Genomic DNA, 25,065 nt, shown 5'->3' on the forward strand with positions numbered 1-25,065 from the left:
CACTAAAAAATCAATCAGAAACCTTCTGGGTCTGGTCTGCTCTCTGTTCCGAGAGTAACCACTAAACATGGAAAAGCAGCTTTTAGTTATTATGACGCAACAATTTGGAACAAACTTCCTAAATCATGCACGTCCGCCGAAACACTTCCTATTTTTAAATCCTGTCTAAAAACGCACATATTTGCCGTTGCGTGCCGCTCTAGCTTTTTTCCAGCATATTCTTTGACAACTTTGCCTGCTTTTGCCTCACACTAATTTTGATGTCTCTCCCAGGAGGAATCCAAGGCCTTCCACACTCCTAAGACCAGCCAGGCCTCTCTACCCTGGGACAACTGTTTCCCACTGCCGCCATCACCAACCTCCACTCCCAGCTCCCCTTTTCTAATAAACAAATGTTACTTTCACCAGCTGATTCCGAGTCTGATTCTGGGTCCCCTCCAGTACATGTGACACCGACAGTGGCTTGTACTAGCTGCTGGTCGCATATAAAAAATAAAAAAAAAGACCTCTGATAAATCGGAACGATAAAGCACGTTATCCTATTCTAAAATAATAAAATTCTGGCAACATAACAAAATCTAACTTGCAGCTGAAAGCGTTTTAAGAATAGTAGTTCATAATGTTCTAACAATGTTATCAAAAACATTTTAAGAACGTTATCACCAAACATTTTAAGAATGTTTTTAGAGAACGTTATCCTACCGTTAAGAAGAACATTCTGGGAAACAAAATAAAATTCCCGCTGAAAACATTCCTAGAACAGTGAACAGTAACATTCTCAGAATGTTTTTAAAACCAAACATTTCTAGCTGGGTAAGTATTTCCTCAGGTATTTCCTGAACATCTTGTCTCTCAGCCCGTAAACCAGCGGACTGATGAGTCGAGGCAGAACGTGGATCAGTATTGACATGATGAAACGAATGGTCAGCGCTGCTCTGGGGAAAAGAAACGTGAGACCCTCGATGGATAAGTAGAAAACATATGTCAGCATGCAGAGCAGCAGCTGGAATCCGTGCAGCAACACTGTGTTTCTCGCCTTTTTATTATCTGCCGCCGCTAACTTCGCTGCGCAGATTATCTGGAAGTACGTGTACAAAAGAGTGAGCCAAATTATCACCAGACACACGATGTTGGACACGTCTCGCCTCTCTTTAAGCATGGGGTTTCTGAAGATGTTTGGCATGAAACAAAACATCCTGGAGCGAAAGAAGTCCAGGGACTCTGTGGCCAAAGCGTTGAAAATATCCGGAAGTACGGTGAGGAGTCCGATCAGCCACATGAGGCCGATAACGGCGTATGTTTTCCGCACCGTGCAGATGAGGGAGTGTTTGAGAGGGAAGCACACGGCGATGTAACACTCCACCGCCATCACAGCCAGCGTGAACGGGTTGTTGACGTTGGATAATATGGCAATGCTAAGCAGGAACATGCAGAAAGAGACGTTGAGTGTGTAGACGATGTAACTCAGGACATAGACCAGAGTGAAGGTGGTCAGCAGGATCATGTCGTTCAGAACCAGGTGGATGTACAGGATGTAGCGAGGGTTCATGTTGAAAACCTGCAGGAGGAGAGACAAATATAGATATAACATATACGATAGAATCAAGTGTTGAATCAGACTTTAGTTCCACCTGGAGTAAATCCACAAGCTACCCTGCAGTATACAAAGTCATTCAAACTAGCTGCACCTTTACCAGCTTTGAGAACACTTTCATGATCAATCATTATAAAACATATCATATCTATTATTCTGAAATGGACCAATCTGCACAATAACTACTTTTACTGTCGCTACTTTCACTATATTTTGATGATAATACTTTTCTACTTTTACTTGAGGAACATTTTGAATGCAGGACTTTTACTGAAACAGAGTATTCCTACACTCTGGTACTTCTACTTTTACTCAAGGACAAGATCTGAGTACTTCTACTTTTACTCAAGTACAAGATCTGAGTACTTCTACTTTTACTCAAGTACAAGATCTGAGTACTTCTACTTTTACTCAAGTACAAGATCTGAGTACTTCTACTTTTACTCAAGTACAAGATCTGAGTACTTCTACTTTTACTCAAGAACAAGATCTGAGTACTTCTACTTTTACTCAAGTACAAGATCTGAGTACTTCTCCCACCTCTGCTGAAGTTGCTTTATTGTTATAATAAAGCTCCTTATAAAGACATAGCAACATTGCTATTTTTCTAATTACAAAAGCTCCAAACAACGCATTTTAAACATCCATTCACAAGTGTTAAGTGGATGTACCTGGTGTTTCCTGAAGGTGTGCACCAGCGTGCCATTGATGAAGTTGATGAAGATGTAGAGAACCACGGTGACAACATTCTTGATTATCGCCACGTTCAAACTGTCCCGGTACACGACGGTGGTGAAATTACTCATGAGGAGACAAGCTGACAAAACAACAAGAAAAGATACAAAACAACGTCAAAATGATGTAAACAATTTGCCAAAAAGAAGTTTATGAAATGTTTGGTCTGTATTATTTTCTCAATTGTTATCAAGTGTTTAATTGACAATATAGTGATCTTCAAAGTATGGCTGTCAAAAACATATAATATAAGTAACGCATGTTATTTATCAGCAGTTCAAAGCGCTTTTAACAGAAATTAATATTTCAATCAGGAGAGACGTGATGTATGGAATACATGTTTATTATCGGGTCACATTATATAAATGAACATAATGATGACAGTTTATAACAAGTGAATGAAATGGTGTTTGGCGATTAGGCCCAGGTTTGGTAGGATGTCATTCGGGAAGGGGAAGAACCGTTTCCGATGAACCCCCCTGGGTCTAGACACTGGTGGTGGTGATGAGTGGTTAGGTCCGGTTGGAAGGGAGAAGATTGAGCTTGGCCCTGAGTTGGAAGCAGGAGGCGAAGGGGTGGAGGAGGGTTGCGCGTTGACACCTGGAAGACAGCTGATGGAAAAGGGGAGAGCATATATAGAGGGATTAACAGGTGCGATGATTAGGCTTGTGAATGGAGGGAAGTGATAGGTTAGCTGAGGAGTGGCGCTCCCTATCCTTTAGTGAAGGGAGCGAGTATTGCCATGACGCGCAATACGAAGTGATAGGTCTTCCTGCCTGAACTTGCGCTGAGCTTCATTTCAATCAGGAGAGACGTGATGTATGGAATACATGTTTATTATCGGGTCACATTATATAAATGAAACATAATGATGACAGTTTATAACAAGTGAATGAAATGGTGTTTGGCGATTAGGCCCAGGTTTTGTAGGATGTCATTCGGGAAGGGAAGAACCGTTTCCGATGAACCCCCAAAAGAAGTGAAAGTATGAAGTACTGAACGTGATGAAATCTTAGCTTGTGGGATGCAGTGGAAATCTATGGATGAAAAGAGAGGTTAATACATGTGGGGATTTAGACGTACTGATGCCTCCTAGGCATCCTCCCTGGACGTCCAGGGCGTCCCGGACGTACAGGGCGTCCCGGACATACAGGGCGTCCCGGACATACAGGGCATCCCGGACATACGGGGCATCCCGGACATACGGGGCTTCCCGGACGTACAGGGACACATTTTATACAGACCCGAAGGTTACAACCTGGACGTACAGGGTTAGACATGCAAGGATAAACATGAGCCGCGGGGCGAATATATGTGCTGACATGCTAAGAACCACCACCAGTTATATGCATACGTACCAATTTGAAGGTTGGAGAGACCTTTGGATAGCCAGCACGGCACTGAGGTTCGGACGAATGTAGGATGAGAAGCAGTTGTTGTAGGGAAGAGGAACAATTACCTTGATTTCGGCAGGTTTGCTGCACCTATCCTGAACGAGCCCTGAAATGCTCTTAAGACACCACCACCAGTTATATGCATGTTTACCAGAGGTAAGCTGGAGAGATCTTGGATAGCCGGCACGAGCCGATGCCCGGCGAAGAGGGAGATGTAGACAATGTAATGCGGCTGTTAGCTTGAGTACGATGATGCATGAATATCATACCCTGCTTAACATAAGCCATGTGAGCATGAAACCAAATATATGAGTGCAATATGAGCAGCATGAAATAATATTTGCTTAGGTAAATACTGAGACATGACCCATGATATAGGCAGGGCTCAACGCTAACTTTTAAAAGTGGTTGCCAGGCTGGCGACCGGGCATCCGCTTTTGGTTGCCAAAACTGAAAATACGGTTGCCCTTTTTTTTTTAGATACCTTATATTTTAAATAATTAAGATGCTATACAGTTATACATCAACTTAATAATGAACATGTGACACAAGAATGTTCAAATGCTTTACAATAAGTAATTAACGCACTTATTTGAACCTAAATGGTAGTAAACTTGTCCACCCTCAATTGCTGGTATACAAAATACCAGTAGTGCTGCTGTTGTCCTGTTCTTCATAGATCCCTCACAAATGAATTGAGCAAGTCACCAGTTTCTTGATCATCCGTTGTCTCCCTTTCAAATGTGGGTTGTCTTGACCTTGTGCTGACCCCCACCATAGACCCATTGGCCCTTCAGCATTGAAGTCTTGGATTGTCCAGACTAATACATTTCTAATGTTAAATAAATGAAAACCATTCACAGTTAAACATTTGATATTAATTATTGATGCTGTAAATTACCTTTAATATGTCTAACTATATTTAAAATGTGTTACCTTTTTATAGAAGTGATTATAATTTAATGCAACCATTTCCTATGGTAAAGTTTCGTTTTGCACTTTTATTTTGGTAGTAATAAGATCGGGACTCTTATTTTGAAGGAACTTTTACCGGAAGTGAATGGAAAACATTCCTCTTTGTTTTTCGTTCGGGTTTTACCTTACGCTCCACCAGTTGAATCACTTTGAACATTCATTGGAGAAGTTGAGGTGTTGGCTGAACTTTTTATCACACAGTCGAGCAACTTATTTTTGCTTCGCCATTTTGTTGTAAAACAAACACACGGCACACCGCGCACGCGAGTAAACGTGCATCGCTTTCTTGCTCCGTAATCACGCCAATGCACGTGCAATTTAGGTATCAGGTTCCGACTGGTCACAACAATTAAATATCCCTCTTAAAACGAATATGAACATTTATCTATTTTGGGGTGCACGTTTTGCTGTCCTTATTTCTTATGTTAAAAACTGGTTGCCACTGATGGCAACCAAAGTCCAAGAAGTGGTTGACATTTTCCAAATGGTTGCCAATGGCAACCTGGCAACCGTTACTGTCGAGCCCTGATATAGGACTAGCTTAATTAGCAGTTTAATTACGCCACGGTGAGACGTAGATGCTGATGTGCTGGTTGGGTGATTAGACTGTCTTCTATCATCTTACATGAGCTTCTCTTTCTCCCTGAAAGAAACCCCCCAAAACCACGGATGGGCAGCGTCCGTGGCTGTGTTGAAGCTTGAAACTGCGGTACTTACTGAGCATTGTGACGGGTAGTAGTTACCCGAACTGCATAACTCCATGCTGTAACGCGTTACACCCGTTACGTATTGCGCCGAGGCTTCGGAGCGTGTGTCGAGTAATCCCCGAATCTTTTTGTGAAGCATGTATCGAGGCTTGTATCGTTTTGGGCCAGTGACGTCATCGATGACAAACGAACCTCGCTGCCTGTCGATACCACGTGACTGCTTCGGGAAGCGATTCGGATCATTTGAACCGTTGAGCCACAACGCTCATACCCATGGATGTATAACAAGAACCATATTACCCCTCCTGTACCCGGGTCCGCCGGTGACACGATGGAATTAAAAGAGCTCAGACCCTCACTTATATAGAGGTCGGAAAATGTCATAAGTATAAATAGATACAAGCATAAATAAATGTAGGAATAAAACATGAATAAATAAATGAATGAATGCAGATAAGATATATCCAGTGTTTTTTGGGTAGATTCAGCGTGTGGGCTGTGGCTCAGCTGGAAGCAGCCGACCCACGACCGCAGGGTTTTCTTGTAGAAGCTACAGCTAAATGAGATAATGCAGTTAATAAATGTATTCCTGATATGGTTTAGCCTTCTCGGCTACAACGTGGTTAAGTTTATGAATAATATTAAGGAATACGAATCCCTCTTTGCCATGTTTACCAGCCTCCTATTGGCTTTTCAATCACAATCGTTCAACTGGAATGAAAACAATAAGGTTAACATGAAAATAGGATTTTATGTCCGTTGTTTAGAGTTATTCTAAGGCTTTACTCATTGGGAACTCGGTATGAGATAGAGCACGACTGTTGAGATTTCCAATTTGCCTGTTTTACACGCTTTGACCAACAGGGGGTTTATGTTCAAATGAAGCCCCTGATGAAGCCTCATGAGATGAACCCTTTGCGAACCAATTGGCTGGAAAGCTTCATAAGGCTTCATCTCGCCATCACTACCTGCTTGCCACCTAAGACGCACTTAGTGACCAGTACTGCTACTGAGCCGGAAGGAGAAGTAGCTTCGATGAGATGTAGGTTGAGCCCTGCCTGCCTGCAAGAGGGGTTGTGGTTGAAGCCGGAAGTGGGTGAAGCTTCGCAAACGATGAGGGCCCGTTCCGCGTGAAGGCCGGAAGCGCCGCATTGAGCGGCCCTGATGCCAGTGATGCCCTCTCGAGAGACTGAAGGCGTGTGTCAATTGTTTGCCTGAAGTAGCCCATTTCCATTAAGCCGGAGGAACTTCCGTGGAGCCCAGTATCCTTGTCTTTTTCTTCCGCGTCCGGGTTTGCGGGGTGGCCGGCTAGAACCGCTAGCCAACTGGTGAACGCCGCCTGTAGCTTAATCCGCAAGACTGCGGAGCTGATGAATATATACACCTGGAAGACAGCTGATGGAAAAGGGGAGAGCATATATAGAGGGATTAACAGGTGCGATGATTAGGCTTGTGAATGGAGGGAAGTGATAGGTTAGCTGAGGAGTGGCGCTCCCTATCCTTTAGTGAAGGGAGCGAGTATTGCCATGACGCGCAATACGAAGTGATAGGTCTTCATGCCTGAACTTGCGCTGAGCTTCATATCATTACAAAGCTTTAAATTGTTCAATTATAAAAAAACATATATTATATTTGCTCACATTAAAGATTTAAATGTGACACCTCCAACAATGCAACATACGGTATAATGAAGACATTAAATAATAACAATGGTGTAAAACAAGTGCAACTAAATTAGTGTCGAATAAGGGCTCAAAATCAGAAAATTAATTAACATTTTGTAGTTATTATCCGGACTGACTTTGATTAAATAATTTAACTCAGTTAAAGGGGGAAATAAATTTAATGTAAAGAAAATAGGCATATTTTTTCCAACAATTAGATTTGCTCTCATTCAATGCTGTTGTGCGGAAGAAAAGGTCACGTTCCAAATCATGCAGTATAATCATAAATAAAATAGTGCAGGTCAAATGTTTCATTACATTTAAAAATTCTTAAATCTGTATAAATATTTGCTGATTATTTTCAGGACTGATGTTGGTTAAAATATTTAACTCAAATAATAATAAAGTAAGCTTAACATAAAAAATGTTGAGGCATTTTTTCTATGATAGTGCTTTTTCTTCAACTATTAGGTTTGCTCTCATTCAAGGTTCACATTTAAAAATGAAAGGCTGTTTCCTTCAATAATGCAACATATAGATAAAATTATGTGGACATGGGTGAATAATTCAGAAAATCAATAAATATGTATTAATTATAATCAAGACTGAAGTTGGTTAACACGTTAAATGTTAATGACATATCTTTTGGGCCTTTTTAATGGAAATGTCTTTGCATCATATCAACTTTTTTAGAAGTGATCTAAAATGGTTTAACTCCTTAATTTAAGATTTAAAGGCTTTTGCACAACAGCTACAGATCAGTTGTTTTGTAGAAAAGAAGCTTCGGGATCCACGAACAATGCAACATGCAGTATACTTTAGACTTTTTAAAGCCAAAAGTGCAAGAGACTAAAGAGCCCATGTAATCTGCAGGGATTAGCAGACTAAATATATTTCAAATTCAAAAAGATAAAACTGTAGGTAAAAATAAAAACATAAATAATGCAATACGTCAAAAACAGAAGAAAATACAACTTCAATAAACGTCACTAGGTATATATCAATAATGCACTGATACTGATCATTTATATTGTTTAAAATATAAATGTAATATCAGATTAACTCTAGTTATGTTGCATTAAATGTCCCTGTGTGTTACTGAAAAGCAATTATTAATCATACCTGTAGTTTCACATCTGTGGAAATGACTCATATTCTCATTTGCTGTTGAGCATTAAAACATAAAAAAGGTAACAACGTGAACGTTTTTTAAGAATTATAATATTATAGCACAATCATACAATTTGATATTAATGCAACAGACAACATGATAACATATAAATGCCAAAAAAACATTAAACTGTTTCAACATAAAGGAGGAAAGAGAAGAAATACGTACCAACCTATGGTCATAGAGGGCGAACATACACACTGCAGATCAGATGCGTATCATTTTAATATAAAGAGGGTGGATGTGTGTGTGTGTGTGTGTGTGTGTGTGTGTGTGTGTGTGTGTGTGTGTGTGTGTGTGTGTGTGTGTGTGTGTGTGTGTGTGTGTGTGTGTGTGTGTGTGTGTGTGTGTGTGTGTGTGTGTGTGTGTGTGTGTGTGTGTGTGTGTGTGTGTGTGTGTTACTTGGTAAAATGGTAATTGACTAGTTTTCTGAGAAACTTCAGCTGAAAAAATGACATGGCCTGATTTCTTGATGCTTACTTGTTTTCCACAGCATGCAGTTTTAACCTGATTATCACCTTGTTTCTGGAGGCTGATTAACTGCAGAAGCAACAAGGCTTGAAAAGTGGTTTGAAGGCCAAAGATTCATGAGGGAAGTCATAACACAGGTTTAAATATCCTAATTCTGCGAATTGAAAAGAAAAGTGGTTTAAAGGTCAAAGGTGGGTTCGGGTAACAGGAAAACAGGGAACATTTGGATGCAAAATGTTTATTCTCTTGTGCGCGGAAACACACTCTACAGCAGTGATTTTGTTCTTTTTTTATTGTTACAAAGAGAATGAAGGAAAGACCTGGAAACAGAGACATTTATTATATTTAATTTAAGGATACATTGTCAGTCCAAACCGAGATATTCACTTTAACCCTCCTATTGCCTTCGTTTCCCCCCGCTTACTTTGGTGTTCACGGTCAAATTTGAACGGTCCTGTTTTAACTGCTATTACATTAACACAAAAAACATAAACCTGTTAAGCCCCAAGCCTGTTTTTCAGGTTTCAGGCTCGAAAATGACATTCCCAGAACAAATGACCATATCTTCCCTTCTAAGAGGGTTAAATTAATAATCTTTTTTCTCAAAGTAATAATAAACCTCTGAGTTGGATGTAGAAAAGTCAGAATCAATATAGATGTTTTTTATTTTAAAGAAAATTCAGATTGAACATGGTAAAAAACTGTAAATTATAGTGTCCGTCCAAAACATATTTTGTACTTATAGTGAAAACTAAGCTTGAATGATGGGTTAGTCGACTAAAAACTTTAGGAATCCAAAGTACAAAATATAATAAGTACCCTGTATCAAGATTGATGCAAAACAAGTGATATTTGACCTTTTTAGACAGATTTAGCATAAAAAACCTCTTCTGGGGCCTTTTGGGTGGATTTTCCATATCTCTGGCCCCCCGTCTTCGATTTTGACATGTGACATCTGTTTCTGACCGATAGAGCCAATAGAATCGAAGCTAAATCGTCCCGCACACACTCATGTTAAAAAAAAGGTGACGTATTCACCTAATCAATGAATGGCCTGCTCTACTATTTTAAAACGGAATTGCAGTTTTATTGCTTATAGATTATCAGAACATTTCAAAGGGGAAAAACCACATTGGATATTAACCTATGGATGAACTACATCATCGTTGTTTTAATGCTATTGAAGACCAGTTTAGACCAGACAAAGACGAAGGTAAGCCATGTTAGCGTTGTGGGCTACCTAGCGCCACATGTTTTGATGTACGTTTTTGTTGATAACGTCAACGTAAAAAAACCTTGATGTAACCCACTTCAAGAAATGGAAATAAATCCAAAAAGCACAACAGGGCATCTTTAATTATTCTTATTCTTTCTTTATTAGGATCCCCATTAGTACTAGCATGAACATTGGCTATTTTCCTGAGGCCTGTACTACGAAGCCGGATTTTCGCTTAGCGAGCTAACTTCAGCGAAAACTCTGGTTTACGGTCCTACGACGCTGGTTCTCTTCTTAGCGGGCTAGATCTCCATCGTAACTTATGCTGAACGGCTAGCCTGCTCCGGGGCAGGTAACCCAGCTAGCAGGGAACGTTCTCACATCTTTGGCTAACATTACCAACAGGTTCTAATAATGTTTTAAAGAAACGTTTTAATCTGATGTTCAAAGAACCTTTTTAGGGTGTTTATTATTTCAAATAATGTTCCTAAAAGGTTTAAAGTTAACTAAGACATAACGTTTTAACTGCAACATTCAGAGGATGTTTTGAGGATGTTATTGAGGCCTGAGATGACAGAAAGTGTTTTATAAAATGTTCCTTTATTGTGATATGTTAACAACAGTGAAACGTTTTGCCTGCAACATTCTAAGGATGTGTTTTGGACGTTTTTGGAGAAACACATTAAAGATGTTCTTTATAAAACGTTCCCTCAATGTTACATGATAACAAATGAAGAACATTCTCCAAGAAACCTTCAGATGATGTTTTCAGGAGGTTATTCTTTTTTTATGAAACGTTCCTGTGATGGCAAATATCAACACGGTCATGGTCAACGTCAGATTTATGTCTACAGCGCTTTAAAAAACAAGCTCGTTGCTTTTATTTGAAAACGATATTTTAGAAAAATCTGATGTCACCATATTTACCTTTTGAAAAAAAAAAACAAGCACGTAATTCACGATAAGCTGTAAGCAGATATTGCATGTTTGCGGTAGCATGTGTGAGTTCCCAGCTAGAAATTATTGTTACCATTCATTTTTCTAGGAATGCTTTCAGCGGGACGTTTTATTTTGGTTCCTAGAATGTTCTTCTGAAAGGTAGGATAACGTTCTTTAAAAACATTCTTGAAATGCTTGGTGATAACCTTCTTAAGATGTTTTTGATAACGTTGTTAGAACATTATGCCCTACTATTCTTAAAACGTTTTCAGCTGGAAGTTTTTTTTTGGTTCCCAGAATGTTCTTCTGAAAGGTAGGATAACGTTCCCTAAAAACATTCTTAACATTTTTGGTGATAACTTTCTTAATATGTACGAGCGCATTGAGACAATGAATAGGACGTATAAAAACGAACTGCATGCCAATATTCACTCACATGCACTTATAATCACACTAAGGTATGTAGGCCCACAGCATTCATAATAATCATATGTGTAAAATATCAGAAAAGAATCACACTTTTTCTGACTTTAAAGGTTGTGTCTTGTATGTAGGTTCTAACTGTTGGATAAGCTAACTGGGTGTGGTTTGTTAGGACTAAGTATAAACAGTGTCCGCTGTTTATGCATATTGAATAAAAACTGTTATTACACCCATTAGATTTGAAACCGACAGACAGAACAGCGGACCCACTGTCACTGCCTGTTCCCTGTTCGTGTTTGTATGTGTTTGTTTCTACTGTGTGTCTCTCTCCCTCCCGCCCCACTGCCTGCTGGTCTGATCTACACCGGGAGACTATTATCCAATTAGAACACTGAGCAAGTGCATTGAGCACATCATTGACTGGATGACTTAGAACTTTCTCCAACTAAACAAACAAAAAACTGAGATCATTGTTTTTGGAGCAAAGAAGGACCGACTAAAAGTAATCGCAGAGCTTCAGTGAGCAGACTACAAAGTCACTCACAAAGCAAGAAATCTGGGTGTAGTGATGGACTCACACCTGAGTTTTAACAGTCACATTACAACAGTTATTAGGTCTGCTTACTACCACCTGAAGAGTATATCAAGGATTTAAAAAACTAATGTCGCGACAGGATTTAGAAAAACTTGTCCATGCTTTTATTTTCAGTAGACTCGACTACTGCAATAGTGTATTCACAGGGCTCACTAAAAAATCAATCAGAAACCTTCTGGGTCGGGTCTACTCTCTGTTCCGAGAGTAACCACTAAACATGGAAAAGCAGCTTTTAGTTATTATGACGCAGCAATTTAGAACAAACTTCCTAAATCATGCACGTCCGCCGAAACACTTCCTATTTTTAAATCCCGTCTAAAAACGCACATATTTGCCGTTGCGGGCCGCTCTAGCTTTTTTCCAGCATATTCTTTGACAACTTTGCCTGCTTTTGCCTCACACTAATTTTGATGTCTCTCCCAGGAGGAATCCAAGGCCTTCCACACTCCTAAGACCAGCCAGGCCTCTCTACCCCGGGACAACTGTTTCCCACTGCCGCCATCACCAACCTCCACTCCCAGCTCCCCTTTTCTAATAAACAAATGTTACTTTCACCAGCTGATTCCGAGTCTGATTCTGGGTCCCCTCCAGTACATGTGACACCGACAGTGGCTTGTACTAGCTGCTGGTCGCATATAAAAAAAAAAAAAAAAGACCTCTGATAAATCGGAACGATAAAGCACGTTATCCTATTCTAAAATAATAACATTCTGGCAACATAACAAAATCTAACTTGCAGCTGAAAGCGTTTTAAGAATAGTAGTTCATAATGTTCTAACAATGTTATCAAAAACATTTTAAGAACGTTATCACCAAACATTTTAAGAATGTTTTTAGAGAACGTTATCCTACCGTTAAGAAGAACATTCTGGGAAACAAAATAAAACTTCCCGCTGAAAACATTCCTAGAACAGTGAACAGTAACATTCTCAGAATGTTTTTAAAACCAAACATTTCTAGCTGGGTAAGTATTTCCTCAGGTATTTCCTGAACATCTTGTCTCTCAGCCCGTAAACCAGCGGACTGATGAGTCGAGGCAGAACGTGGATCAGTATTGACATGATGAAACGAATGGTCAGCACTCCTCTGGGGAAAAGAAACGTGAGACCCTCGATGGATAAGAAGAAAACATATGTCAGCATGCAGAGCATTAGCTGGAATCCGTGCAGCAACACTGTGTTTCTCGCCTTTTTATTATCTGCCGCCGCTAACTTCGCTGCGCAGATTATCTGGAAGTACGTGTACAAAAGAGTGAGCCAAATGATCACCAGACATAAGATGTTGGACACGTCTCGCCTCTCTTTAAGCATGGGGTTTCTGAAGATGTTTGGCATGAAACAAAACACCCTGGAGCGAAAGAAGTCCAGGGACTCTGTGGCCAAAGCGTTGAAAATATCCGGAAGTACGGTGAGGAGTCCGATCAGCCACATGAGGCCGATAACGACGTATGTTTTCCGCACCGTGCAGATGAGGGAGTGTTTGAGAGGGAAGCACACGGCGATGTAACACTCCACCGCCATCACAGCCAGCGTGAACGGGTTGTTGACGTTGGATAATATGGCAATGCTAAGCAGGAACATGCAGAAGGAGACGTTGAGCGTGTAGACGATGTAACTCAGGACATAGACCAGAGTGAAGGTGGTCAGCAGGATCATGTCGTTCAGAACCAGGTGGATGTACAGGATGTAGCGAGGGTTCATGTTGAAAACCTGCAAGAGGAGAGACAAATATAGATATAACATATACTATAGAATCAAGTGTTGAATCAGACTTTAGTTCCACCTGGAGTAAATCCACCAGCTACCCTGCAGTATACAAAGTCATTCAAACTAGCTGCACCTTTACCAGCTTTGAGAACACTTTCATGATCAATCATTATAAAACATATCATATCTATTATTCTGAAATGGACCAATCTGCACAATGACTACTTTTACTGTTGCTACTTTCACTATATTTTGATGATAATACTTTTCTACTTTTACTTGAAGAACATTTTGAATGCAGGACTTTTACTGTAACAGAGTATTCCTACACTCTGGTACTTCTACTTTTACTCAAGTACAAGATCTGAGTACTTCTACTTTTACTCAAGTACAAGATCTGAGTACTTCTACTTTTACTCAAGGACAAGATCTGAGTACTTCTACTTTTACTCAAGTACAAGATCTGAGTACTTCTACTTTTACTCAAGTACAAGATCTGAGTACTTCTCCCACCTTTGCTGAAGTTGCTATATTGTTATAATAAAGCTCCTTATAAAGACATAGCAACATTGCTATTTTTCTAAATACAAAAGCTCCAAACAACGCATTTTAAACATCCATTCACAAGTGTTAAGTGGATGTACCTGGTGTTTTCTGAAGGTGTGCACCAGCGTGCCATTGATGAAGTTGATGAAGATGTAGAGAACCATGGTGACAACATTCTTGATTATCACCACGTTCAAACTGTCCCGGTACACGACGGTGGTGAAATTACTCATCAGGAGACAAGCTGAGAAAACAACAAGAAGAGATACAAAACAACATAGTTTATAGTTTATAGTTTTTATTAGGATCCCCATTAGCACTAGCATGAGCATTGGCTATTCTTCCTGGGGTCCTCACCCACACAAAACATACATAATACAAACCAGAACGGAACAACTCATCATTTCATGAAAAGTGCATGGTAAGGAAGTGAAAGCAAAAACAAAACAGAACAAAATAGTCATCACATTTTAGCCATCATCAAGTCAAAACCTAAACAAAATGTTACCAACAATATAATTTACATGATAATACTAATTGCTAATTACTAATTGACCCACAAGTACAGTTCAAATTTAATTTTTAGTTCTCAGATATTGTTTTAGCAAATGTTTGAAATGTATGTTTGAGTTGTCTTGAATGATATGGACTGGTAACGAATTCCAGCTGACCATGGCTCTGTATAGTACTGTTTTCTGTCTAATATTTGATCTTGATTTGGGTAAAATGAACCTTTTTTCTATTGCATGTCTGGTTTGATAGTTATGTGTAGAGTACTGTGCTATGAACTTTTGTGACAATATATGTGGTAAGTGTGTCACTGTAATATTCTTTACAAAATTTAACAGAGAATAAATGGACCTCTGTCTAACACTCATCCATTTCAGTGTCTCCAGCATTTCAGTCACTCTGGTTCTGTAGGAGCACTGCAGAACACATCGTGCTGCCTTATTCTGTGCTACTTGTAGTTTATTTAAATCGTTTTCTGAAGCACTAGACCAAACAACAAAACAGTAATCAAGCTGTGATAGCACCAAAGCATCCAAGACTTGTCTCCTGACATCTATTGGCAAATGTTTTACAATTCTTTTAACGAGTGACACACCCCTTCCCATTTTACACACAACATTATCAATTTGTTTAGACCAAGACAGTGTTTGATCTAGAGTTATCCCTAACAACTTAGTTTCCTTGACTTGTTTAATGTCAATATGGTTTAAATGTAACTGCAATTTAGGTTCACATTTCAACTGATGATTTGACCCAATTATTAAAGATTTAGTTTTTCCTGCATTAAGTACCAACTTATTATTTATTACCCACTCTGAAATCATTTGTAGATCCTTATTTATACAGTGACTCAGCTCCCTTGTAGATGAACCTGCTCCATATATTGTCGAGTCATCTGCATACATAACAATTTTGGATTCCTGTAAGACCAATGGTAGATCATTTGTGAAAATAGAAAATAAAAGTGGTCCCAAACAACTCCCCTGAGGAACTCCACAACTGACTCTCTTAATAGTTGACAGACTTCCATTGAAAAAAACAGTTTGACATCGATTGGTCAAATAACTTTCTATCCACCTCAGTGCATTCAGATGAAAACCATATTGCTCTAGCTTGTTCAACAACAATGGATGATCGATGACATCAAAGGCAGAACTAAAATCAAGTAGTACCGTTCCCACTAACTTCCTATTATCTACCTCCACCTTCCAGTCATCGGTCATTTGTGTTAAAGCAGTGAATGTGGAATGGCCCGGTCTGTAGGCATGTTGATAAGCAGTATTAAGATTGTTACCTTCAAAGTATTTCTGTATTTGATTAAACATTATTCTCTCCATTATCTTTCCTAACGCTGGTAATAAACTTATCGGGCGACTATTTGTTCCAGAAAATGATCCAGCTGGATTTTTTGCAAGTGGAATAATTTTTGCTATTTTCCATGCCTGTGGGCAAATACACTTTTCAATACTTACATTGATGATATGGCAGATAGGCTCCGCAACCAAATTAGCAAAATATCTAAGAAATTTACCATCTGGATTATCAACACCCGGTGGTTTATCATTACATTTACCTAGTAGACATTCAACATCTGCAATTGACACTTTCTCTATTTTAAATTTACAATTCTTATTTTACATGATTAAATCATTTATTAGAAAAGTGGAGTTCCTGTTAATAGGTTGCTTCATATCTCTCCTCAAAGTATCCACTTTATCAAGAAAATAATCATTTAAATAATTAGCAATTTGTACCGGTTTAGTCAAAAATTTCCCTTCCACTTCAAGATATGTTGAGGTGGATTTGGGCTTACGGCCCATCATGCCATTGACTAAATCCCACATCTTCTTCTTATCATCATTAATAGCTTTAATTTTATTTCCATAATACACTCGTTTTTTCTTTTTATTTAATGCTGTAACATAATTCCTCAATTTTCTATAAATGTGCCCGTCTGACTCATAACTTGATGAGATAGCTACAAGTTTTGCATCATCTCTTTGTTTCATTAGTTCTCTTAGCTCATCATCTAACCAGGGCGCTCTAAGGTTCCTTACAGTCTGCTTTCTAAGTGGTGCATGTTTATCAATCACTTGCTTGAATAAGAAATTAAAGCCATCAAGAGCATCATCTGGGTTTAGTTTCTCAAGAACTTGTTTCCAACATATCTTTTGAACATCCTTTATAAATGACTCTTCACAAAAATATTTCATTGATCTTCTAACTATTACTTTTGGTCCTGGTTTTGGCACCTTTGTCTTTCTCACAATGATGATTAGATTATGATCAGTGCACCCTACCGGGATTGAAATTGCTTGTGAACATAAATGGCTGAAATTAGTAAATATATGATCAATACAAGTTGCACTATTTGATCCATCTTTCTTTCTGATTATCCTAGTAGGTTTAGTCACCATTTGTACTAAGTTACATGTGTTAGTAATTGTCAGCAACTTATTTTTTAGGGCACAGTGCGACATATTCCAGTCTATGTTTAAATCACCTGTAAAATAAATCTCTCTATCAAGATCACAAACTTTATCTAACATGTGACATACTGTTTCTAAATAAGCAAGGTTAGCATTAGGAGGTCTGTAACAGCATCCCACCAACAAAGGTCTTAAGTGTGGTAAATGAATTTGCAACCAAAGTACTTCAATATCAGGAGACATTAAACTGATCTCACTTTAGCTGGTATTTGCTTTTGAATATACACTGCCACCCCACCTCCATGTGCATTCCTGTCTTTTCTAAATATACTATATCCCTGAATGTCAACTGCTGCGTCATTAAATGTGTCATCTAAGTGAGTTTCTGATATAGCTAAAAAAAGAATACCCGATGATAGTATTTCCTCTATCTCAGTAACTTTATTCCTTAAACTACAAATATTGATATGAGCCAATTTAAACCCTTTCTTTGGTAACTTATTTGACATTAAGATCGCAATTTAAAATGTGTTTCTCTTTCACTACTTTTAAAATTGAGAGCTGAACCAAAACACACATGTAACACAACTAAAACCATACAAGTTGCACTATTTGATCCATCTTTCTTTCTGATTATCCTAGTAGGTTTAGTCACCATTTGTACTAAGTTACATGTGTTAGTAATTGTCAGCAACTTATTTTTTAGGGCACAGTGCGACATATTCCAGTCTATGTTTAAATCACCTGTAAAATAAATCTCTCTATCAAGATCACAAACTTTATCTAACATTTGACATACTGTTTCTAAATAAGCAAGGTTAGCATTAGGAGGTCTGTAACAGCATCCCACCAACAAAGGTCTTAAGTGTGGTAAATGAATTTGCAACCAAAGTACTTCAATATCAGGAGACATTAAATCGTATCTCACTTTAGCTGGTATTTGCTTTTGAATATACACTGCCACCCCACCTCCATGTGCATTCCTGTCTTTTCTAAATATACTATATCCCTGAATGTCAACTGCTGCTTCATTAAATGTGTCATCTAAGTGAGTTTCTGATATAGCTAAACAATGAATACCCGATGATAGTATTTCCTCTATCTCAGTAACTTTATTCCTTAAACTACAAATATTGATATGAGCCAATTTAAACCCTTTCTTTGGTAACTTATTTGACATTAAGATGGCAATTTAAAATGTGTTTCTCTTTCACTACTTTTTAAATTGAGAGCTGAACCAAAACACACATGTAACACAACTAAAACCACACATACAACCCACCACCTAACTGCACATAAAGGATTACTATCCCTGTGCATCAAAATGATGTAAACAATTTGCCAAAAAGGAGTTTATGAAATGTTTGGTCTGCATTATTTTCTCAATTGTTATCAAATGTTTAATTGACAATATAGTGATCTTCAAAGTATGGCTGTCAAAAAACATATAATATAAGTCCATCCATCCATCTTCTCCCGCTTATCCGTGGTCGGGTCGCGGAGGTAGCAGTTCCAGCAGAGAGCCCCAAACTTTCTTTTCCCTGGCCACATCAACCAGCTCTGACTGGGGGATCCCAAGGCGCTCCCAGGCCAGCGAAGAGATATAATCCCTCCACCTGGTCCTATGTCTACCCCTTGGTCTCTTCCCAGCTGGACGTGCCTGGAACACCTCCCTAGGGAGACGCCCAGGTGGCATCCTAACTAGGTGCCCGAACCACCTCAACTGGCTCCTTTCGACGCGAAGGAGGAGCGGTTCAACTCCGAGTCCCTCCCGGATGACTGAACTTCTCACCTTATCCCTAAGGGAGACACCAGCCACCCTGCGGAGAAAACCCATCTCGGCCGCTTGTACCCGCGATCTCGTTCTTTCGGTCATGACCCATCCTTCATGACCATAGGTGAGGGTAGGAACAAAAATGGCCCGGTAGACAGAGAGCTTTGCCTTCTGGCTCAGCTCCCTTTTCGTCACACGGTGCGGTAAAGCGACTGCAGTACCGCTCCCGCTGCTCCGATTCTCCGACCCATCTCACGCTCCATTGTTCCCTCACTCGAGAACAAGACCCCGAGATACTTGAACTCCTTCACTTGGGGTAAGAACTCATTCCCTACTTGGAGTGGACAGTCCATCGGTTTCCTGCTGAGAACCATGGCCTCAGATTTGGAGGTGCTGATCCTCATCCCAGCCGCTTCACACTCGGTTGCGAACCGATCCAGTGAGTGCTGAAGGTCGCAGACCGATGAAGCCATCAGAACCACATCATCTGCAAAAAGCAGTGGTGCAATCCTTAGTCCACCGAACTGCAGACCCCCTCCCCCAGGACTACGCCTCGAAATCCGATCCATGTATATTACAAACAGGATTGGTGACAAAGCGCAGCCCTGGCGGAGGCCAACCCTCACCTGAAATGGGTCCGACTTACTGCCGAGGACCCGGACACAGCTCTCGCTTTGGGAGTACAGAGATTGGATGGCCCTGAGTAGAGACCCCCTCACCCCATACTCCCGCAGCACCTCCCACAGTGACTCCCTGGGAACCCGGTCATACGCCTTCTCCAAGTCCACAAAACACATGTAGACTGGATGAGCGTACTCCCAGGCCCCCTCCAGGATCCTTGCGAGAGTAAAAAGCTGATCCGTCGTTCCACGACCAGGACGGAATCCGCATTGTTCCTCCTCAATCTGAGGTTCGACAATCGGCCTGACCCTCCTTTCGAGTACCTTAGAGTAAACTTTCCCGGGGAGGCTGAGTAGTGTGATGCCTCTGTAATTGGCACACACCCTCCGATCCCCCTTTTTGAAAAGGGGAACCACCACCCCGGTCTGCCACTCCTTCGGTACTGTTTCCGACTTCCACGCAACGTTGATGAGACGTGTCAACCATGACAGTCCCTCAACACCCAGAGCCTTCAGCATTTCTGGGCGGATCTCATCCACCCCCGGGGCTTTGCCACTGTGAAGTTGTTTGACGACCTCAGTGACCTCCCCCCGGGAGATTGGTGTCGACCCCCCGTCATACTCCAGCTCTGCCTCTAACATAGAGGGCGGAGTTGTCGGGTTCAGGAGTTCCTCAAAGTGCTCAGTCCAACGCCCTAACACTCCATCAGTTGAGGTCAACAACGTCCCATCCTTACTGTACACAGCTTGGATGGTTCCCTGCTTCCCCCTCCTGAGGTGTCGGACAGTTTTCCAGAACAACTTTGGTGCCGCCCGAAAGTCTTTTTCCATGTCTTCTCCGAACTTCTCCCACACCCGCTGCTTTGCCTCGGCCACGGCTGAGGCTGCTGCCCTTCGGGCCTGTCGGTACCTTGCAACTGCCTCGGGAGTCCCCCGGGATAACAAATCCCTGAAGGCCTCCTTCTTCAGTCGGACGGCTTCCCTGACCACCGGTGTCCACCAGGAGGTTCGAGGGTTACCGCCCCTTGAGGCACCTAGGACCTTGAGACCACAGCTCCCCGCCGCGGCTTCGGCAATAGAGGCTTTGAACACCGACCACTCTGGTTCAATGTCCCTAACCTCCACAAGAATGCCCGAAAAGCTCCGCCGGAGGTGTGAGTTGAAGGCCTCCTGAACTTGGGCCTCCTCCAGACGTTCCCAGTTCACACGAACTACACGTTTGGGCTTACCAGGTCTATCCAGAGGCTTCCCCCGCCACTCGACCCAACACACCACCAGATGGTGATCAGTTGACAACTCCGCCCCTCTCTTTACCCGAGTGTCCAAAACATACGGCCTCAGGTCCGATGATACGATAACAAAATCGATCATGGACCTTCTGCCTAGGGTGCTCTGGTACCACGTACACTTATGAGCATCCTTATGTTCGAACATGGTGTTTGTTATGGCCAATCCATGACTAGCACAGAAGTCCAGTAACAAACCACCACTCCGGTTCAGATCAGGGGGGCCGTTCCTCCCAATCACTCCCCTCCAAGTGTCTCCATCATTGCCCACATGTGCGTTGAAGTCTCCCAGCAAGATTAAAGAGTCCCCTTCAGGAGCCCCATACAGGACTCTTTCCAGGGTCTCCAAGAAGGCCGTATACTCTGAACTGCTGTTGGGTGCATAAGCACACACAACAGTCAGAGTTTCCCCCCCCATAACCCGCAGGCGTAGGGAGGCAGCCCTCTCGTCCACTGGGGTAGACTCCAACAACGAAGCACCCAACCGGGGACTTGTGAGTATCCCCACACCCGCCCGGCGCCTCACACCTTGAGCAACTCCGGAGAAGAATAGAGTCCAACCCCTATCCAGAAGTAAGGTTCCAGAGCCGACGCTGTGCGTAGAGGTGAGCCCAACCAGATCCAACTGGTAACGCTCCACCTCCCGCACAAGCTCCGACTCCTTCCCCCCCAGAGAGGTGACGTTCCACGTCCCCAAAGCCAGCTTCTGTCGCCCGGGTCTGGTCCGTCGAGACCCTCTGCCTTCACTGCCACCCTTCTGGCAGCGCACCCGACCCCATCGCTGTTTCCCGTAGGTGGTGGGCCCGCGGGACGGAGAAGCGGAGGTGTTGCCCACGTCGCCTTTTCGGGCTGTGCCCGGCCGGGCTCCGTGGCAAGCCCGGCCACCAGACGCTCGCCGACGAGTCCTCCTTCTGGGCCTGGCTCCAGAAGGGGACCCCGGGCTTCCTCCGGGCCGGGTATCCTCACTTCATGTGTCGTCTTTCATGAGGTCTTGTGAACCAATCTTAGTCTGGCCCCTTGCCTGAGACCAATTTGCCATGGGAGACCCTACCAGGAACACAAGGTTCCAGACAACACAGCCCCCAGGTTCATCAGGGCACACAAACCTCTCTACCACGGTAAGGTGCTGGTTCTTCTATAATATAAGTAACGCATGTTATTTATCAGCAGTTCAAAGCGCTTTTAATAGAAATTAATATATCATTACAAAGCTTTAAAGTGTTCAATTATAAAAAAAACATATACTATATTTGCTCACATTAAAGATTTAAATTTGACACCTCCAACAATGCAACATACGGTATAATGAATACATTAAATAATAACAATGGTGTAAAACAAGTGCAACTAAATTAGTGTTGAATAAGGGCTCAAAATCAGAAAATTAATTAACATTTTGTAGTTATTATCCGGACTGACTTTGATTAAATAATTTAACTCAGTTAAAGGGGGAAATACATGTAATGTAAAGAAAATAGGCATATTTGTTCCTACAATTAGATTTGCTCTCATTCAATGCTGTTGTGCGGAAGAAAAGGTCAAGTTCCAAATCATTCAGTGTAATCATAAATAAAATAGTGCAGGTCAAATGTTTCATTATATTTTAAAATTCTTAAATCTGTATACATATTTGCTAATTGTTTTCAGGACTGATGTTGGTTAAAATATTGAACTCAAATAATAATAAAATAAGCTTAACATAAAAAATGTTGAGGCATTTTTTCTATGATAGTGCTTTTTCTTCAACTATTAGGTTTGATCTCATTCAAGGTTCACATTTAAAAATGAAAGGCTGTTTCCTTCAATAATGCAACATATAGATAAAATAATGTGGACATGGGTGAATAATTCAGAAAATCAATAAATATGTATTAATTATAATCAAGACTGAAGTTGGTTAACACGTTAAATGTTAATGACATATCTTTTGGGCCTTTTTAATGGAAATGTCTTTGCATCATAGCAACTTTTTTAGAAGTGATCTAAAATGGTTTAACTCCTTAATTTAAGATTTAAAGGCTTTTGCACAACAGCTACAGATCAGTTGTTTTGTAGAAAAGAAGCCTCAGGATCCACGAACAATGCAACATGCAGTATACTTTAGACTTTTTAAAGCCAAAAGTGCAAGAGACTAAAGAGCCCATGTAATCTGCAGGGATTAGCAGACTAAATATATTTCAAATTCAAAAAGATAAAACTGTAGGTAAAAATAAAAACATAAATAATGCAATACGTCAAAAACAGAAGAAAATACAACTTCAATAAACGTCACTAGGTATATATCAATAATACACTGATACTGATCATTTATATTATTTAAAATATAAATGTAATATCAGATTAACTCTAGTTATGTTGCATTAAATGTCCCTGTGTGTTACTGAAAAGCAATTATTAATCATACCTGTAGTTTCACATCTGTGGAAATGACTCATATTCTCATTTGCTGTTGAGCATTAAAACATAAAAAAGGTAACAACGTGAACGTTTTTTAAGAATTATAATATTATAGCACAATCATACAATTTGATATTAATGCAACAGACAACATGATATCATATAAATGCCAAAACAAACGTTAAACTGTTTCAACATAAAGGAGGAAAGAGAAGAAATACGTACCAACCTATGGTCATAGAGGGCGAACATACACACTGCAGATCAGATGCGTATCATTTTAATATAAAGAGGGTGGATGTGTGTGTGTGTGTGTGTGTGTGTGTGTGTGTGTGTGTGTGTGTGTGTGTGTGTGTGTGTGTGTGTGTGTGTGTGTGTGTGTGTGTGTGTGTGTGTGTGTGTGTGTGTGTGTGTGTGTGTGTGTGTGTGTGTGTGTGTGTGTGTGTGTGTGTGTGTGTGTGTGTGTGTGTGTGTTACTTGGTAAAATGGTAATTGACTAGTTTTCTGAGAAACTTCAGCTGAAAAAATGACATGGCCTGATTTCTTGATGCTTACTTGTTTTCCACAGCATGCAGTTTTAACCTGATTATCACCTTGTTTCTGGAGGCTGATTAACTGCAGAAGCAACAAGGCTTGAAAAGTGGTTTGAAGGCCAAAGATTCATGAGGGAAGTCATAACACAGGTTTAAATATCCTAATTCTGGGAATTGAAAAGAAAAGTGGTTTAAAGGTCAAAGGTGGGTTCGGGTAATACGAAAACAGGGAACATTTGGATGCAAAATGTTTATTCTCTTGTGCGCGGAAACACACTCTACAGCAGTGATTTTGTTCTTTTTTTATTGTTACAAAGAGAATGAAGAAAAGACCTGGAAACAGAGACATTTATTATATTTAATTTAAGGATACATTGTCAGTCCAAACCGAGATATTCACTTTAACCCTCCTATTGCCTTCGTTTCCCCCCGCTTACTTTGGTGTTCACGGTCAAATTTGAACGGTCCTGTTTTAACTGCTATTACATTAACACAAAAAACATAAACCTGTTAAGCCCCAAGCCTGTTTTTCAGGTTTCAGGCTCGAAAATGACATTCCCAGAACAAATGACCATATCTTCCCTTTTAAAAGGGTTAAATTAATAATCTTTTTTCTCAAAGTAATAATAAACCTCTGAGTTGGATGTAGAAAAGTCAGAATCAATATAGATGTTTTTTATTTTAAAGAAAATTCAGATTGAACATGGTAAAAAACTGTAAATTATAGTGTCCGTCCAAAACATATTTTCTACTTATAGTGAAAACTAAGCTTGAATGATGGGTTAGTCGACTAAAAACTTTAGGAATCCAAAGTACAAAATATAATAAGTACCCTGTATCAAGATTGATGCAAAACAAGTGATATTTGACCTTTTTAGACAGATTTAGCATAAAAAACCTCTTCTGGGGCCTTTTGGGTGGATTTTCCTTATCTCTGGCCCCCCTTCTTCGATTTTGACATGTGACATCTGTTTCTGACCGTTAGAGCCAATAGAATCGAAGGGAAATCGTCCCGCACACACTCATGTTAAAAAAAAAGGTGACGTATTCACGCAATCAATGAATGGCCTGCTCTACTATTTTAAAACGGAATTGCAGTTTTATTGCTTATAGATTATCAGAACATTTCAAAGGGGACACAGCCACATTGGATATTAACCTATGGATGAACTACATCATCGTTGTTTTAATGCTATTGAAGACCAGTTTAGACCAGACAAAGACGAAGGTAAGCCATGTTAGCGTTGTGGGCTACCTAGCGCCACATGTTTTGATGTACGTTTTTGTTGATAACGTCAACGTAAAAAAACCTTGATATAACCCACTTCAAGAAATGGAAATAAATCCAAAAAGCACAACAAGGCATCTTTAATTATTCTT

General features: G+C 40.4%; 2 protein-coding genes across 2 annotated transcripts; both read right to left on the reverse strand.

Moving 5' to 3' along the window:
* Window positions 1-805: 805 nt before the first annotated feature.
* LOC307038938 (odorant receptor 131-2-like) lies at window positions 806-1,558 on the reverse strand (the record flags this gene model as incomplete). Its single annotated transcript, XM_079680610.1, has 1 exon — window positions 806-1,558. The coding sequence occupies exon 1, from the start codon at window positions 1,547-1,549 to the stop codon at window positions 806-808; it is 744 nt and encodes a 247-aa protein (XP_079536736.1). The 5' UTR covers window positions 1,550-1,558.
* An 11,282-nt stretch (window positions 1,559-12,840) lies between these two features.
* On the reverse strand, window positions 12,841-14,267 carry LOC307038939 (odorant receptor 131-2-like; the record flags this gene model as incomplete). Its single annotated transcript, XM_079680611.1, has 2 exons — window positions 14,235-14,267; window positions 12,841-13,593 (listed from the first exon to the last, which is right to left on the reverse strand). The coding sequence occupies exon 2, from the start codon at window positions 13,582-13,584 to the stop codon at window positions 12,841-12,843; it is 744 nt and encodes a 247-aa protein (XP_079536737.1). The 5' UTR covers window positions 13,585-13,593; window positions 14,235-14,267.
* Window positions 14,268-25,065: the final 10,798 nt, after the last annotated feature.

The sequence above is a fragment of the Notothenia rossii genome (assembly GCF_949606895.1).
Source record: "Notothenia rossii genome assembly, chromosome: 5".
Lineage (NCBI taxonomy): Eukaryota > Metazoa > Chordata > Actinopteri > Perciformes > Nototheniidae > Notothenia > Notothenia rossii.